Raw genomic sequence first — 16135 nt, forward strand, 5'->3', positions numbered from 1 at the left:
AAATGACGATTATAAACCAGTATGAAGAATTAGAATTATGATTTAAGGTTAGCAATTAGATTTAGGGTTTTCATCACGAAATGGCATAAGCTGAAATGTCAAAACGCTATTTAACCAAATGAGTGGGTGAATTTCGCACCAAAATTCAAGACCTGCTTTCCTAAATCTGATTGGTCGGTCCATAAATGATAGTCCCGTTGACAAAACTGATTGTAAAAAAAAGAATTATGACAGTTGAAGTTAAATAATCCATGTAACAATATCAGTTAGATACTCTAGAAATATATACAGTCACTGGACAGATTAATCAAGCACGAAAGCAATAAATCAGTAACCTCCAGTTCAAATCTTATCATCATGCATGAGTTATTTTTCAGTGCAAATTATTACTTTCTGTAAATAGAGGAAAGAATTATTGTATTCAGATAGGAACAATACAACTGCCGATCCCAAGCCCAGATAAAGGACGGGGGTTGGGCATGGGGTTCACGCCCCCATCCCGTAGAAAACTAACTTGCTCAAAAAAAACGTTAACCAGAAAATATAATTCAAAGTGTAGAATAGTACTGTAGAATAATTGTGAGACACGTGTCAAACTGGATCCCACTTCTAACTACTATCTATTTTTTTATAAAGCTTGTGATTTAATGCAATATCGAGGCAATCCGCACAGGATGCACATCTGGAAATAAGAGAGAGATTGATCAATTGTAGTCTTTAACAACAATGGGAAGACACAAGCGATCAACACCAAGTGTATTTAAACTTTACCCTATTGCACATGAAATTGGCTATAAGAACTCAGTAGCTAAGTGGATAATGCGATGGCGTTTGAAGTGAACGGTACTGAGTTCGAGTCACAGAGTGAACATCAACTCTGAGATGCAAGTACATTCAGTTGACCAGTCCCGAATAAGACGAAACATGAGTCAGACTAAATTCCACTTCTAGCCACTATCCATCTTTACTAATAATGCATGTGACTTAAAGTAATATCGAAGTGATCTGCACAAGATGCACAAGAAATTCAAAATAAACTTACAAAAATAAGTTATTTACCAAGTGAGTTTAAGGAATCTAACATCCCCAAAATAAACATCAATGGGAAAATACAAGTAAAACAACACCAATTGAATGTAACTATGAACTAAGCTTAGATTCTTAGTTGATTGAAGAAAAAAAGCATCATCCATTTAATCACTTCATGTAACAGAATGATTGACAACAATAGATAATAATGAAGATAAAGATAGGGATCAACAAAAACAACAAGCAATACCGCAACAACAACAACAACAAGAACAAAAGAACAACAGTACCAAGCACCACTGTTTCATTCAAAACAGAAACACAAATATCACAGTGGATTATTCATATTTAATCCTCATCACATAGATTTATATCAATATCCATATCTTTCAATTCATTTTATCATTCCTTCTATTCATTTCATTTAAACGTTTATTTTAAATAAACAGTACAGATCAGATAGTACAGCATAGAAGAAAGGCGAAAGAAAGAAAATAAAAGAGAAGAACAAGAAAAAAAAGGAAAGAAATGAAAAGAATAAAAATTAAAACGATTATCTTTTTTTTCCAAATGAAATAGAAGAAAGACAAGAAAAAAGGAGGAAGAGAATATCAATTTAAAGTAAACAAATACAATAAAACTGTCGTTTGATATTGATGTTTACATGATAGAGATTAAGTACAAAAGAAGAAAAAAAAACACACACCCTCCCTGTAAAAGAAGGATATTGATGACGTTTATAATGTGATAATGTGGTCATTTTCTTTCTTTTTTTCTTTTCTTTTTTCTTTTCTCTTTTTTTTACTGTTGATATATTGAATTGAATATGATAAATTATCATTATTGTCTGTCAATCAATATAGTTGATTAGACTATTCATTAGGATTCAATATAAACAATTTATATCAGTTATATTATTATTTAGGTATTAAAGATTGGTATGATAAACTTAATAAATCATCATAGAATCTATGAAGATGTAATGAGATAGTCTAAAGAGTAGTTGATGTCTATCAATACGGTAAAGTATGTCTACATGCAATTGAGGATACAAATGTAAATAAATACAACATAAGGGGAAACGCATGTCTCACAAGGATCTTGGAATGATAGTGAGTCATGATCTTCAGACCATGTCCCATTGATACAAAATTGCAGGGAAAAGGTTTAAAAATTTATGGGCTGCTTCAAGATGAACACTCACCAAGTTAAATATTACCATGTTCATTGAAGTATACACAATCTTAGTGAAAACTAAACTTGAAAATTGAGTTCAGACCCTTGTTTAAAAGGTGGTTCAGATATTCTAGAAATTGTACAGAGGGAACTTACTCGTGCAACTTCAGAAATTCGAGATTTACCATACAAAGAGCGGCTTGAAAAGTTAGAGGTGGTCTGATTTTGATGTACAGAATACTAGGAAGTCATTTTATACCTAATATATTATCCCTTTTTATTTTCACCGGGTTGGAACAACTCAGAGGACATAGCTGGGGAGTAGAAAAGCCAAGAACAAACAAAAAACTCATGGTATACATGTTTTTACAACGAGTCATCAATTCTTGTAATCTGTTACCCGAATCAGTGGTGTCAGTACATTCAATTGATTTGTTCAAGTGAAGGCTAGACATTCACAGAAGCATATTAGAAAAAAAAGTGGTGTCCGTCAAGCCTGTCCATTATCTCCAATTTTGTTCAACTTCATCATAGACCTATTGAAGTCACCAACTTCTGGTGTCAGCCATGTTAGTTGGGGTCCGAGTGACTATCGTAACGAATGGTTGGAGACTAGATGGCATGGCTCGGAATCGATCACTCTCTGTCTTCCCTTAAAACATGGGATTAAAATTGCTTTATATCGTTCTTTCTATCAACTAATTCTTTCTTCCTTTACTATATCTTTATATATAATCTTTCTTTTATATATTACCGCCATTTAAGTAACTACTTCTATGAAACTGTTCATCTTGCTATGCAAATGATATGTGGCAACTTGTATCGATGCACAAATGTGCCCGGTCCTACGTTGTAGCTGACTGACCTGAGTTATCACATGTCTGTAGCTTATTTTTGTGTGACCATAAATATTGATTAACGCTTGATTTAATCGATTTGTCTTACATGACTTCTTCACTGTGCGTCGTTTTGCTCCACTCTCATCTCTTCGCTTAGTTTCTCTAGTTGTATGTTCCGGTCAATAACTATACAAAATATACGTATTCAAACATCCGTTTTCGTATATGACATATTTAATTCTACGATCATATACAAGAATTGCCGATATGTATATCTCAATAGCAATCAATCATACTATATAACTGGAGTCAGATCTCAGGCTTTTTATCACGTAATTTATTCGCCGATCGAAATATGACTTATTCACTCTTGTAATATACTAACCAATGATGTTCGACCGGACTGATTAGCCTAGCCTCACTGTTGGTCGTTTGCTCGCCCAGCCCGTCCAGTTGAGTGTAGAATTCCAATAACAGCTTCTACTTTATGAATCATTTATTTCAAATATACTTGGTTTATATACCAACTAAACAGACGGCATCACACCATTAAGTAGGAAATAACATTTACACAAGATCAAGTCAAACAGTTGCTATGGGAGCGATTGTGGTGAGACTTTGATCAATAAACTGAGTATAATTGAAGAACAGTAAATCGTATGATTATAGTCTATAGATCAAAATGAAGCTTACAATAAGAGGAATATAAATATACATAATCTAATTACTGAATGATTATACCATGAGAATATATGCATAGCATTAGTTCATTTATAGTTGACCGAAGTTACCCATAATTTAACCCTCACTAAAATATAACATTTTCAAATCTCTAATTAGAATACCAGAATGTATTATCAATTAGACTGATACTTAAATTGTAATCATATTAGTAAACTTTAAGATTACATAAGGTTTTCATGATTCTTTTTATCATTTAACAAATTGATTACATCATTTTCTACGGCGTAATAGGTTATCGACAACATACCAGCTGAAGCACTGAAGTCTAACATCGAAGTAACTACAAACATGCTTCACCTTCTATTCAAAAGGATTTGGGAGGAGGAACAAGTGCCGATGGACTGGAAAGAAGGACACCTCATCAAGATTCCAAAGAAAGGAGATCTGAGCAAATGTGAAAACTACAGAGGCATTACACTACTGTCGATACCAGGGAAAGGATGAATAACAACTGGAAGGAGCTGGAAAGGATTTTTCAGGACAGGGTTGGATGGTGAATGCCGGTGAGCGGCCTATGCTCCTTCACGAGGAGTAACAGGCGTAAGTAAGTAAGTAAATAAATAAGTAATAGGTTGTAATTTTATTATTTACTGAATGAAATTTAGTCATATTAATTCTATTTGCTAATAGCTTGTGTTCATGATGCGACCCGAAATCTCACTCAAGTTAGATCATATGAATGTTATTGAAATAATCATGTCGGGTTCGCCACTCTAGTGGCTCTTTATTTAGATGTCAATTAGATCGGACGATGTTGTCGATGGGTGCAGTACTTTTGTGGCCGTATATCTGATTCCAGTTGGATTGCATATTGATTGTCATCGAAATACACATATCGGCTGTTATATCGTAGAGAAGATTAAACTATGGGTAACTTCTGTCATCTATTCATGGACAAATATTACACGTATATTCCTATTTTATAACTGTTCAGTAACCAGATTATGAATATTCATATTCCTCTTATTGTAAGCTTCATTTTGATCTATAGACTATGATTATACGGTTTACTGTTCTTAATTTATGTCAAGTTTATTGAATAGTCTCACCACAATCACTCCCACAGCCACTTTCTGACTTGATCTTGTATAAATGTTATTTCCTATTTGATGGTGTAATGTGGTCTGTTTGTCTGGTATATAAACCAAGTATGTTTGAAATAAAGGATTCGTATAGTGGAGGCTGTTATTGGCATTCCGGACTCCGCTGGATGGGCTAGGCGAGCAATGGACCAATAGGACGTCAGGCTGCTTATGCCGGTCGAACATCATTGGTTTAGTACAGTACAAGAGCGAATAAGTCGTATTTTGATTGGTGGAATAAACCACGTGATAAAAAGCGGGCTATAAAGACACAACAAATTGGCGACGTGGATTTTGAGAAAACGTACACAAAAAATTGGCTTCAGGGATTTTACGAAGAAAAACAACAATTGGTGACTTGGATTTTACAAAAGAAATAAGCCATAATAATTGACGGTGGATTTGGAGTTAATATTATTATTAGCTGTAAAAAAATGACGATTTCTTTAGAACAGTTGCAGTTGATATTACAGTACCAGCAGCAACAGCACCAGAAGATGTTAAACCTTCAACAGCAACTATTTGAAAAAGTTATGGGCAGACTTTTCACTCAACCAGAAAATAAGAAATCTATTTAGGATGCAGACAATGGTGCAGTTATGGCCATTTCAGAAGCATGCTCTGTGGAGGGTTCAAATCCCTTTATACCTGAAGCAAAATGTAATATTGGTAAATTGTCCGGCTCACAGCAACACAACATTGTGCTAAATGCACATGAAGTTGTGACAATACCAGACGATCAAGAACCAGATCCTGTAGATGAAGCCCAGAATCTAGAATTAAATGAAGCACTACTGGCCCTGTCTAACTCTGAAAATAAACTTCAGCTAGAACAAAATTATGGCTCATGTGATAATAATCGAAAAAGCTGAGTGGATTCATATCCAGAAAATAACTGGAGCAATACGATGAACCCAGTTGTACCAAATGATACTGAAAATCATTGAGAGACAGAAATTTATATTGAACCAACTTATTAGATTTCTTATAAAAATGAGAAAGATATGTCGAATGAATCAAGTTATGATCGAAAATCTAATCCAATTTTGTTAGATGTTGATTTTCCTAGCGACCTGGTATCCACTAATTAGATTCGTAATGAATTTGAAGAAAGTATTTAGAAGAACCAAATCCTGATTACCTTAAATTAAATGACTATCTAGACATTTCTACTGAATTGTCCATTCCATGAGAGGATCGATCTTCGAGTACATATATTTTGTACACTCGTTGATCGGAATAGACAATCAGAGAACCACAGCGAATGAAGCGAAGAGTATGGAGCGAAATGACACTCAGTGCAGAAGGTGAGTGAACCAACTCGATTTAATCAAGTGTTAATCATTATTTATAGTCACACAAAAATAAGTTACAGACATATGATGAATATCATATGAAAGGCACACACATACACTTACATAAAACAGTTAAGGTTGATACGTGAATAATCAAAACGTGACACAAGAAGAATGAATAAGTTAGCGTGTCCATCCAGAAGCTAGAATAAGTTTTAAGATGAAATAAAATGAATTCACATTATTTAGTTCAAATTGTTCGGTGTTCTCGCTATAAACTCTGAGGTATCCGGGTTAAAAACCTAGTTAAATCACTAATTGGCATGGCTGAGAAGCCTTATACTAGGAAAAGAAAATTGTCTGGTACCCACTGGCTATCTTAACAAAAGTCACTCTGTGATATAAGCTGGTGAATAACTCTGGAGATATCAAGGATGAAATTATTACTCCATAATTCACCGACAAATTACAGTAAGCAAGTATTTGTTCTGATCACTACAGTCAGTGGCTGCTGATGTGTGTCAGATAGGAATAGGGAAACAGAGATCTACATTTAGTTCGGGCTGACATACCAAACAGGTCCACCGATTTACTAAGGAGTAATTAATAATACTGTTAGACGGTTCAAGGTAAACATTTATCACTCATACAAAATTGTTTATTAAAAATCATTTAAATTGACCAACTCTTCAGGAAATTGCCTTTTATACCCAGTAGAAATCATGAAAGTATAGACTAATAAGCACTATGTTAGCATGTGGTGAAATCTCTCGATTGAATGACTTTGCAACGAGAGCATTCAGTCTTCATAGTCAATCCAATTTGTAGTCACTCAACCACTTATTTTAACACAGCTATCTACTTTAACTGATTAATCCACTTAATGTCATGGTGAAGATAAAGAAAACGGGCTCCACGTTCTCCCGCCCCACCAACTAGTTTTTTTAGTATTGTTTTGTACTACTTATTAGTATTCAGTAAATAGTTGTATTTTGGTAATTTCTAGGCGCATGTTGTGAGGAGAGTTAGTCGTCTAATATTCTAAAATATTAACATATAACATTTATTGTATTATCATTAGAACTACTCTCTCTCTCGGTACCTTTGGCAGTTAGTCTCAATTTCTGTAGTCGCTTAATCTCTGTTTAAACGTGATGGTTCTCATATTCGTTTGATTCTTTTTTGCTTGTTGATAAACTGTTATCAAGGTTAAACACAGGTTTCAGCTCCTTTTCTTTCAGACCTACAGACGAGCTAGGCACCACAGAAAGCTCATGAGTTGAGGATCGGTATTTTGTGAACTACGATTTCGCGCATATCTCAATCGTGGAATTAGACGCTTCGATAGGTTTAACACTGTTAACTAATCGATAGTAATACTAACCACTCAAATGACATTTTTCAACAGTTTTGTATTATTTTAACAGTTTAAACCACAAACTTATCTTAAATAGACCACCACTGATAAACTAGATGCACTGGACCGCCATTTCGTCGTAGTATAAGGCTTCTCAGAAGTGCTCACCGATGACCCCGCATCTGATGGTCGGACACATGATGAATAAGTCCCTATACCACTAAGCTAACCTTATCAATATTAATTAGCACTTAGAAATACAGAGAATTCCTTCAACTTTCACTACAATTACATGCAACCTCAATGAATTATGGAAAGTGAGATGCTAGAGCGAGTGGATGAGCTAACTGAAGTCATTGCCCAACTATTGTTGTCAGATAATCCCTTATACATGCATGATGTAGATTTTATCATTGAACTTTCGATGATCAAGCTCCATACAAAGCTGTGCTCTCCATCCTTCTCATAGTTGAGTTAGCTAACTGTTAGAAATGGATACAGTGGTTGAATCTAATCGAACAATCAAAAGCACAACTCTATTAAATAGTTTGCATTATACAAAATGAAATGCCAAGAAACATTTTGTTAGAGAGAATATGTGAATAAAGATGAAATATATTAGAGTGGAACATCAGCAAAAAGCAGAAGAACAACCAGTATGCGACGACAACAATAAAAAAGGTTGAAAACGTGTTCAAATATAATATAGATAAGAGAACCCATCCAACCATTTCCACATTATGAAACACATCCCAGACTTTAACATGATTACATTAGACAATTAAAGAAGAGTCGGATCAACAATAAATATAAGCGAATAATATAATGAAGAAGGATAGAAAATTTAAGGTTAAAAGTTAACATAAATGCTATAATTTCAGTTGAAGCAAATATGATTCCCTACTGGTTTAGTTTAATTAATTTGTTATTTGTAACATGATAGTACCAAACAAAATTGACTACCTACAAACAAAAGTACATGAATGTGCAAGACAATTTTGAGGTTCTGTACAAAACGATAATGGATTCATCAATACGTTGTATGTATATATATATATATACTACTTACAAGTAGCATAAATATTGGAGAGTAAAGGAGCTGAAGGTAAAAAAAAACTAATTTAAGAAGCTTGTAATACATAAACATAGGCGTATTTAAAAGGTTATAGGAGTTCTCGTTTACGTATAGATTTCTCTTAGATGGTACTGCAGAAATATACCCTGCTCGTTTAGAAATGATAAATAGATAAATTGGAATTTTTGTTTGTTTTAATTTGCATTAGGCGAGTGAATGTTAGATAACTTTGAAAGAGAAATTAATAGTGATGATAGTAATTCAAAATAATAAATAGTCAATAGTATAGTAGATAAAGAATAAAATATTATTTCAACTACTCTTGCAATATTAGCATTAATCTGATGAGTGAAAAATGCAGTCAAATATTTTAAACTACTAAAATACAATAAAGTAGTATATAAAAGCATAAATTTAAAATCAGAGAAGTAGAGAAACAATGTGTAGTAACCGGTGTGTATAGAGTATTTTACTATTGAGAATAATTGATAACAGAGCAATAATTGTGAGGTTGATTTTTTTGTTTACATTTTAGAACAAACCTTCTAGTGAAAATCACCAATAACTACGTCTAGATCTTCACGAACGATCCACATTCCAGGAGGTGTATTCGCCAATTTTTCATTAATATCATCATCATTATTATTACCTGGAATAGGTTTATCGTAATTACGGTAATTTTGTTCATATTCACACTTTGTATAACCATTATTGTGTTTTGATGATTTCACTTCATCATTATTAATAATATCTGATTCAACTGAGGATTCAGTGGCTGATTTTTTAAATTTATTGTCATTATTATTATTATTCAACAGAGAATGTGGTGTTGGTTTAACAGCTGATATTGGTTTCACAGCAACAGGTATTCTATTATTCGACATATTCATCATATTCACAGTTGATGGACTGATTTTTCGACCTAAATAAAACAGAATACATAATATTATTGATTGAAATTGCAGAAAGTGTACAGATTTGAATTCCTGGTTTTTAACAACTAGCAGTAGATTAGATATACTGCTTTACTGAGCACATTGGATGTTTTTTTTTAAGTTACCGACGGAACACTGAGATGTCATATATGATAAGTTTCAGGATACTAGTACATAAATCAATCATGTTTTGAACCATTCCTTACCTCGACAGGTGATATTGACTGATATAGAAGTAGGTTGGAAGAAAGTTAAAGATAGTCAAAAACGTGGCATTAGTTGATAAAATCATTGGCTTTTATTTTGAGGTATATGCAGACTATCCATTTGCGATCCGTGCTATAACCGCAATCCGTAGTTAGAGACGTTGAGTGATATAGTTCAGAGTTAATCACAATGATACAAATGTATATGCTAGTTGTCTTCTCTTAGATTCTATCGATCTAAACGCAATATGGTCGCTAGTCTGAGACTTAATATCACAAACAGTATTTAGATGTAAAGCAGAGGTTAGGTTAGAGGTGATAAGCTAAAAATAAAAGACTCTCAACCAAACTGCAATAGTAATTAATACTCATCAACAAATCGTATATCCACAATTCTGAATAAAAAATGATGCCGTCTATATGACTGGAAATCATATTGTCTATTGGTCATAGTGAAAGATTCTACCAGCCCCCAAAAGCCCTGGTACGGCCGAGAGTGGGGAGAGTCCGCTCTACCTCTCGAAATGCTCTCAAGTAACCACGTGCATACAAACACTACTAGGGAAGTCCTACTCACTGCCTTCTCGTGGCACTACTGTTGTTTACCAAAATGAGAGGACGAAAAGCGAATGTCCGGTGCTTTAACCGGGTTAATGGATGTGGAGGATCTACCTAAGGGAGTTGGAAAACCCTGATTCCAAACCAATGGTGTACATGGTCTCCAGGATCCTGGAGGGACAAATGACATATGAACTGATCATTGGTCACCGGCTGCCATGGGACTGCATCTCCTTACGATGCTCCACTGCCTTGTGGATGAGGTTTTTAGGTCGAAGGCTCCAGGTGTGGCTTTCTAAGGAAACCACCTGTCTCGGTTTGGGCACTCGGGCAGTATCACAGCACTCACACATATCAAATGAGATTTGTGTGGTGCATATGTATTTGGTGCCTCGTTGTACCAATATTTATGTGCTAAAATAAATAAATAAATAATAGAAGTAAATTTATAGCAGCTAACAGAAACATATTAATACACACTACATTTAACTCATTTACCAGGTATGAGTTTTGTGCAATCAGGTCATATCAATTTTTACTATTAATACATATAAACATATGGTATTGTTTATAATGTGTCAAAAATTATATCATGTCCAGTAATTATGATGTAAAAAGAGAAATACAATCACTATGGTATCATTGTGTTGTATATTAAACAAATGTTTAAATATGAAATAACAAAAAAAATCACTCAAATCTATCACAATGAACATACACAATCGATAGGTAACAACTTGACTTGTTTGAATTTTGTCAACTTGAGTCACCACCTATGGTATAGGTGAGATATGTGTCTCTCAACGAAAAGACGAGTTTAACTGTGAAACGCAGTCTTTTTAAAGATGGAGAACATTCATAGGTTGATAGTACTTCATTATATATCTTTGAAGTATCGTTTGCTTATGATGTTCGGATCACTGTCAGTCAGATGCAACGTAGAACCTGACACGTGTGTAATATCGGCTTAATTTCTCATGCGTCACTAGAACAGCAGGATGAAATTGTCAGGGCTAATTCGAAAGTAGTAGAGGTAATAACAATACTAGTGGTCATAGAAAAGACTAGGTACGAAAGATACAATTCGAGAAAGTTAGTGGGATAGAACAAATTTGTGAGGAATTCAGAACTTTAAGATACTTTCAACAGCACTCGAGATCCTTTCGGAACCACCGAGTGAACAATCTTGGTATTAAATGTGGCGTATTAAGCGAAGACGGAAAGTTGGTTGATGAAGTTGTGGATCTATATTAACTGAAGTGGATTAGACATGTATTACATATGGCAAACCACCGCTGACCATAGCATGAGATATTTGTACGTGTAGGAACGGGTTGCAAGAAAGCTGGAAAAGGGCAAGCCAAATGTAGCACCAATAAGTGAAATTATTGAGTATTGAGCAATCAATGCAGATGATTATGATTGATGGTTGACTGGATTGGAGATTATACAATGCAATGAACTATCACATGTATATGGTCAGTCAGTCACAATCAACATATAGCCTAACACAAATATGTGTTGTTATAACAAGAAGAAATTAACAAAGAATATAGCGAAAATATCGAAATAGCAGTATTATAAAGGATAGTGAGAAAGATCTAACATTAAAGAATAAAATCCCCAAAAAAATTATGTACGAAAGAATGTCAAAACTCAAGATCTAAAGGTTGATAACAGACTAGACGCATCTGTGCTACTGTGACCGATTATGAGCCTTGAATTATTTGTTTGTGGTTATCGTGTAGACCCTAACCAGGTAGTTTACAACCATTAACACAGCCCATCCTAACACAGTCATTAAAATTATGGACTGATGTCATAACGTTTACTATATAAATCCGTTAGTTTTCATGATGGTTTAAAAAGAGAATAAACAAACAAATGAATCTCAAATTTCGACGAACCTATTAAAGATTTTCGTCCACCACGAATAGGTTTAGGAACATCTGATGCTTGTGTGTTATTGTCATTTTTTGAAATTGTACCAGATCCAAACAATTCCGTTGTTGCTGACAGTGTACCATCAGGTGTTTTAGTGTTTGAAGCAACAGTGGAATTTCCACAGGACAAAGCATTAGGTATGCAATCATTAGAGTCATGAAGTGAATAATTATATTTAGACTGTTGCAATTTTGTTGTTAATGGTATTCCTTCTTCAACTGAGGTAAGACGTTCAGAAGGATGATTCGAACGACCAACTGTATTCAATGACCGATGATTAGATGTATTTTTTGCATATAACCCAGTATTTGGAGTTTTACTGGCAAGTTTATGAGTATTATTGTTTTTTGTTGTATTAGTTGTGCGATTTGATGAGTGTTGATTCATCAATGACTTATCCTGTTTAACAAGAGCTGCATAGACCGACTCCACAGATATTTGTTGAATACTAGTAGCTTTGGGAATATTACTACTACGTGGAGGTTGAATATTAGATTCATTATTTAATGTGTTAACCGACTTCAAATTAGATATTGAACTTGCAGCAGATACTGAACGACTACTGGCTAAAGAATGACCTTGTACAGACGGTGGTTCTGTCATTGCAATACGATGATGTTGTTGGTGTTGTTTGATAACACTTTTAGTGGAATTTTTAGCAGTATTTTTATTATACGGATTAATTGTAGTTTTATGCATATTGTTCATTGTTGTAGTAGGATGAATAACATTCTTCTTGTATTTGTAAACGGTATTACCACTGCTGATCGAGGAGCTTGTGTGATTCACAAGGTTAGACTAAAAATACGATGTAGATTGGAAAACATAGAAAACAGATAATTTAAACTTAATTGTGTAAATATAATTCAGTGTTACTTCCTTGTAATCGGTAAAGTTTACTTAATATTTGGATAACGAGCATAATATCGGATAAGATTTTGTGTACAGTCGTAATTTCAACACATTCGCTTGGAAAGCATGTATGATCAAAGAATTACAATCTACTCTTCTTATTCAAAGCCTTTATTTTTAGAATATAAAACGATTTATTGTGAACTACATGCACTCTCTTTAGTAGGCTAAAAGATGACTATGCCAAAACGTCTTTTTCAGACATGTGCTGATGAGTTTCTGGAGATAGGTTGAATAATGATGAAGAATTGGATCAACAATTTAATGATCTATGATCAAATTAATCATTGGTACATATCAGTAATGGAGTATTTATTTTGTGATGAAAGAACACAAAGATATCCCTGTGTGTGCTACTGATATTGACAGATATAAATAGTACGTATCATCAATCGAAAGTGAAATGCCTGGAAGCAGAAGGTTAAGAAGATCAAAGAATGATTGGTGTGAGAACGAAAGAACAATGAAGTCTGAGACGACTGACTGACATTTTGTAGAAGGAACAGTTAAGTTTGAGACAAATGACTGATATTTTGCAACTGAAGTATTTACTGTTTGGTTCTCAGATTTTACTAAGATGTTCCGTAATATTGTGTTCAAATACATTCCATTATCCCCAATTGTGTTCCCGTTCACTACATTGTTCTCTAATATTGTAGCCTACCAAATGTAAACGTTTATATACCCACTTTAAGCCAATGGTACTACTGTTCAACTGCTTGTAACGGAAATCAAACCGATAACGACAAGAGTGGTGGAAAGCTGAATTCTAATTAATATCTATTTCAGTAATTTATATATTCCATTATTGAACAAGACTCAATGGTGTATGAGTAAAAATACACTTACTGTGAGAATTGACGCTCCGGTGTTCGATCCGTGGGAATCTCACGTGAATACTGATAGGGAATATTCTCATATTATGGATAAAATAATGTCCAATGCTCCTTGATGTTTAACCACTGTGATAAACTCTTACTTCACAAACCATAACATGTGATTACTTTAGGTGGTTTAAGATAGTTGGGAGTAAGGTTTACTACCTAGGTTTCGCACAAGTTGGCTCTTGTTGGCAAGGTGTATCTACGACCCTGGCGGGACTGGAGTATCATCTTATGACGCAGTTTAATCTTTTTAGGACGCTTTCACTGAGCCATTCAGTCAGTATTCAGTTGGTAACAACGTGGAACTTCGTACGTACGTAAATCAGTTCAAGTTGCCATAACACATTAGCACACAGATGCAGTTATCGATTCAAATACCATAGTGGTAAAGGTAGTAAAAGTATAAGCAGTAATCGGAAACATTAGGATTTGAAGATATTATTTAAAGAGTATAATCAGGTGAAATAAATTACGAAAATAAAAGACATGAAGAATTCAGAAGATTAGAATTTGGGAGAACACAAAGAGTGGATGCACCTGCGCCATTACAAACGATTTTCAGCCATATCATTCAAGGTCTCTAGCCATCGGTTGCTATCGTCTTGCGGATCCCAACCAGGTAGTGTACACCTACCAACATGGCTCACTCAGTCCACTTGTCAGTGACTTCATGGAGCAATCCAAGCCGTTACTGACATCCTGTAGGACTGAGATATTTACATTAATCATCACCGGTATGATGGCTAATGTCATACCTGTCTAGTCCATAATGCTAACCGATCATTAGCCAAAATAATTTGGGGTAAATCTCACGGGGAGGTGCGTTAATTCATCGAAAAATGTAGATATGTTTGATTAAAGAGTATCAAACAGTCTGAAGCATTGGTCCAGAGCTCTTTTTTTCTCAACTAATTTCAATCACTTTATTAAAATCACAACGAAAATAGGGTTGTGGAGATTATAAAGTTTTTTTGATCGAGATCATGAACCGATTGATATTAGACCACCGTTGAAAACCTGAAAACACTAGACGACCGTTTCGTTCTATTGCCGGCTCAACGGTCTAGAGGTTGAGTGTTCACGTGTAAAACTGAAGGCCCTGTGTACGCGAGCGGGATCATGGTTGCGCACTGTTAAGGAATCCCACAATAGAATCAAAAGGTAGAAAAAAAGTAACATAATAATAATAATAAGGAAAAAACTCATAAAATTACTTGAATTTTATTTCGAATATTTGGATTGTTTTTCTTGTTACCATTGTCATTTTGTTTATTCATAATACTGGTTGGTTTATTTGAAGAGAATTGATTTGAAATAGGTGACACTACAGTTTTTTCTAATCCATAAACATTATTATTATTATTATTATTATTATTATTATTATTATTATTATTAGTAGTAGTAGTAGTAGTAGTAGTAGTATGGTTAGTGACTTTTGAATTGTTTAATTTATTATTTGACAATTGATGTGGATGATAATACTTCACTGATTGTATATTAGATGTAGAAGATGTTTTATTTGATATTTGATTAGTAACACATGTAGGGGATGGTGAACAATTACTCGATTCTACTGATTTAGTTACAATCATTTTATTGGACTTATTATTATTATTATTATTATTATTATTATTAGCCTTTGTATTATTATTATTATCATCATCATCATCATCATCATTATCGAATGGAATAGACTGTTCCAAGTCGGTGAATTTTGGTAAAAGCTCTAAACTGGAAGCATTGCTAATTGATTGAGAGTTGTTATTATCATTACTATCAGTAGTAATAGTGATATCAGTAACTAGTTGGTAATTAGAATTATGTTGCTTTTCATTGACATCATCACATGATTTCATTAGATCTGAAACAACAGTCTGAGGAAAAAAAAAAGAAAATAATTATGAGAAATAATTGACAAATTTTGTTTAGAAAAAAGATAACTGGAACAATAGCTTAATTTCTGTGCATTTCATTATCCTGATGTCTAATGAATTGACTGAAGTAGGGTTGAATGGACGGAATCTATGAGTGGGTAGAACAATGATTAGAGATGTTGGGGAATAACTATGAATGAAATAAAACAGTTTCTGAAAAGAGTG

At 34.0% G+C, this 16135-nt stretch overlaps 1 protein-coding gene across 1 annotated transcript in view; it reads right to left on the reverse strand.

Moving 5' to 3' along the window:
- Positions 1 to 7881: 7881 nt before the first annotated feature.
- Positions 7882 to 16135, reverse strand: part of MS3_00000980 (uncharacterized protein) — a 61359-nt gene continuing 53105 nt past the window's right edge. Inside the window, exons 14-16 of the mRNA XM_051208537.1 lie at positions 15251 to 15910; positions 12204 to 13038; positions 7882 to 9519 (exon numbers count right to left, since the gene is read on the reverse strand). Coding sequence (XP_051075559.1) covers positions 9143 to 9519; positions 12204 to 13038; positions 15251 to 15910 — 1872 coding nt within the window. The 3' untranslated portion in view covers positions 7882 to 9142. The remainder of the gene's footprint in view (positions 9520 to 12203; positions 13039 to 15250; positions 15911 to 16135) is intronic.

Source organism: Schistosoma haematobium, chromosome 1 (assembly GCF_000699445.3).
Source record: "Schistosoma haematobium chromosome 1, whole genome shotgun sequence".
NCBI lineage: Eukaryota > Metazoa > Platyhelminthes > Trematoda > Strigeidida > Schistosomatidae > Schistosoma > Schistosoma haematobium.